The sequence below is a fragment of the Nematolebias whitei genome, chromosome 1, assembly GCF_014905685.2.
Source record: "Nematolebias whitei isolate Nwh7 chromosome 1, NemWhi1, whole genome shotgun sequence".
Lineage (NCBI taxonomy): Eukaryota > Metazoa > Chordata > Actinopteri > Cyprinodontiformes > Rivulidae > Nematolebias > Nematolebias whitei.
The window spans coordinates 10984939-10987737 of NC_056498.1; the positions used below are offsets into that span (position 1 = coordinate 10984939).

General features: G+C 36.9%; 1 protein-coding gene across 1 annotated transcript in view; it reads right to left on the reverse strand.

Annotated features, from left to right (window-relative positions):
• Positions 1-1043: 1043 nt before the first annotated feature.
• The window catches only part of LOC119415277 (ependymin-like), an 11873-nt gene continuing 10117 nt past the window's right edge, over positions 1044-2799 (reverse strand). Inside the window, exons 4-6 of the mRNA XM_037682457.1 lie at positions 2316-2508; positions 2106-2193; positions 1044-1167 (exon numbers count right to left, since the gene is read on the reverse strand). Of these exons, the coding sequence (XP_037538385.1) occupies positions 1044-1167; positions 2106-2193; positions 2316-2508 (405 nt within the window). The remainder of the gene's footprint in view (positions 1168-2105; positions 2194-2315; positions 2509-2799) is intronic.

The following is a 2799-nucleotide window of genomic DNA, read 5'->3' on the forward strand; positions in this document are numbered from 1 at the left end:
GAAAAGGCCAGACTTCAGGGGTATCTGAGGCAGGCTTGAAACACAAGAGTTAGGGTGGCTTCTGGGTAATACCAGATGGCTAGGCCTCAGACTGACGAAGCCTCTTGGATGAGGGGCGAAACGTTTCTTTTTAACAAAAAAATGAAGTCCAGATGACATGATTAAACCTTTTTTGTTGTTATATACCTGGATGACTGAGAAAACAAACTTTCTGTCTACCCATGTTTGTTTTCTTTGGACGACTGTACTGAAATGTAATTTCGTTGTGCTTCTGTGCGATGACAATAAAGTTGATTCTGATAAATAAACTGAATTGACTTGAATAGTACTGGCCCTGTGGACCAGTAGAAAATTTAGCCTTTTCTTTAGTTGTCTTTCACTCATAAATCTAATAAAGTGTTCAAAAATGCTTTCTTTTTCATTTAAAAACTTAAATGTGATCATTAATAAAGTCTGCTGATTTTTCCCCTGACTGTCCAAACAGGGCAGATATTTGATTGAATCGTTGAAATCAACTAACACTTGTTTTTTATTGATGTTTCTATTAATTTAACCCGTTGTCACACTCACAGGGTTGAAACAATTGAACAGTTTTGACTTCTTCACATGAGCTAAAGCACTTTTCCGAGCAGTTTCCTTCAAACATTTGAAATTAATTTGCTTAGCTCATCAAATCATGTCAATAAAACTGAGAGTAATTTTGGGGCTCATGTGAATTTGCCAAAACTGTTACTACAATGAAAATGAAGCTAAACCAAATCTCTTTTCAAACTTTAACGGTTTACCTTCATCTCCTTGGCTGTATATTTTATAAAGCTTAATTATGAGTGAAATGGCATGCAACTTGTTTAAATAATATTTGTTTCTAACAATTATTTAAAAAAACATAATTCATTCAGGTCAACTGGATCAGATATCTGTAAACGATAGTGTTCAGAAATGCTCTTTCATCAAACACAACTACTAAGAAGGAAGTTTATTAGAGCGAAAAATGCATCATCATCATTATCACGTTGCCTCATGACTCTGACGAGTCTTGTGATTCAAAACAAGCTGATGAAGGCTGTAAGATTCTCTTCCTCCTCTTCCTCCAGCCGGTCATCATTACAGAACGGTGGGGGAATGAAATCCTGGGGGTCTGCCATTCCAGCAACGTTGTCGAAGAAGCTGAAAAGAAAAACATTCACTGCCGGTTAGTTTGACTCGCCGACACTGGAATCTGATAGATTTGTTTGAGTCAAAGTTCAGGCAGGACTTCTCTTGTATAATTTAGATTTTAAATCAATTGGCACTCATCCTGCTGATTAAAACTGATTACAATACATTGAATTACTTGAAATACACACAACAAGCAGAAACAAGTAAATCTTTACTGTAATATTTTCTACATACGGTAATATTTTTATTATTATCTCTCTAAGTGAATTAATTGATTTATATGTGTGTGTGTGTGCGTGTGTGTGTTTAAACAAAGCTCTCAGTAAACTATACATCTAAAATGCTTCACCTTGTGGGGTTAGCAAAAATTAACGATGGCCACCACAGCTAACTGACATGAGTAATACAAAGATGATTGAACTCTGTAATTTTTACATATATTGAGCTAAAATTTTGTGTGGTAGTAGCTGAGCATTAGCCCCAACAAATAATCCAAGCACAACACAATGCGTCAGATCTTTATATAAAACTTTTACACTGACTCTTGATGTCAGCTGGGTTTGTCTGTTAGCAAAATAACTATTAAACCATATAAAAGAGTTTAACAAAACTTTCAGTAAGTAAACACTAGATGTACATCTTCAACTGATTAACGTTTGAAGTCAGCTCACTTCAAGATGGCTGCCACAGCTAATCAACTTAATCAAACGCACAAGTGGCTATAACTTAGTCAAAGTTTAAGCTGTTGAGCTAAACTTTGATTTGATAGTTGCTAAGAGTCATCCTCAGCAAATACTTTGAGAGCTAACACATTTTGCTGTACTATGTGAGATTGCACATAATACAATGAGCAATGATTCTATTAACTCATTTTTCATCATAAAACCATCTCATTTTAAAACTGTGACATCAAAGGTGGAGGGTGATATACATTTCTGGACACCAACCTGACCACCACCCATCTTTCGTTGTTCTTGCAGAACATGGTGCTGACAGGAAGACACCCAAACTCTGTCACAGTGGTCATGTACTCTGCTGCAGAAACACAAACAGATCACATGTTGAAACCCACAACCGGACAAACAGGACAAGCAAGTGGAGTCAAAGTCACGCTGCTCATGTGCACATGACGGTGTGTTGTTGTTTTTCTGATATACCTGTTCCTTTTCTCATCTGCAGCTTCCCAGCCCAAGTGTTGACCAGGACTCCCTCACCTGGAACTGAAGAGCTGCCCAGAACATACTGACCCACTAAGGTGGCGTCCTTTGGAACCGCCAAAGGGTGGAAGCCTTCACTCAGGTGCTTCTGTACACATGTACCAGCCTTCCTGTTGATCCTGTACATGATACCCTGCAGGACACAGACAGTAACACTTCTGAAGCAAAGCTTTTCAGTAACATTGATTTACAATCGACGTCATTGCAGTCACCATGGTAACCACACCCCATGGTTTCAGTTATGTAGCAGTGGGTAAAACAAGACAAAAAACAAAAACAAAAAACAGTTTCATCTATAATCTAAGAAGTGGGACATTTATGAAAATAAAAAAAGATTTAGTAACATTTTAGAGTGTATGACAAAACGATATTCAAGTAAAACATTCTCTGGTAAAAATCTTAAAAAAAAAATAAATATATATAT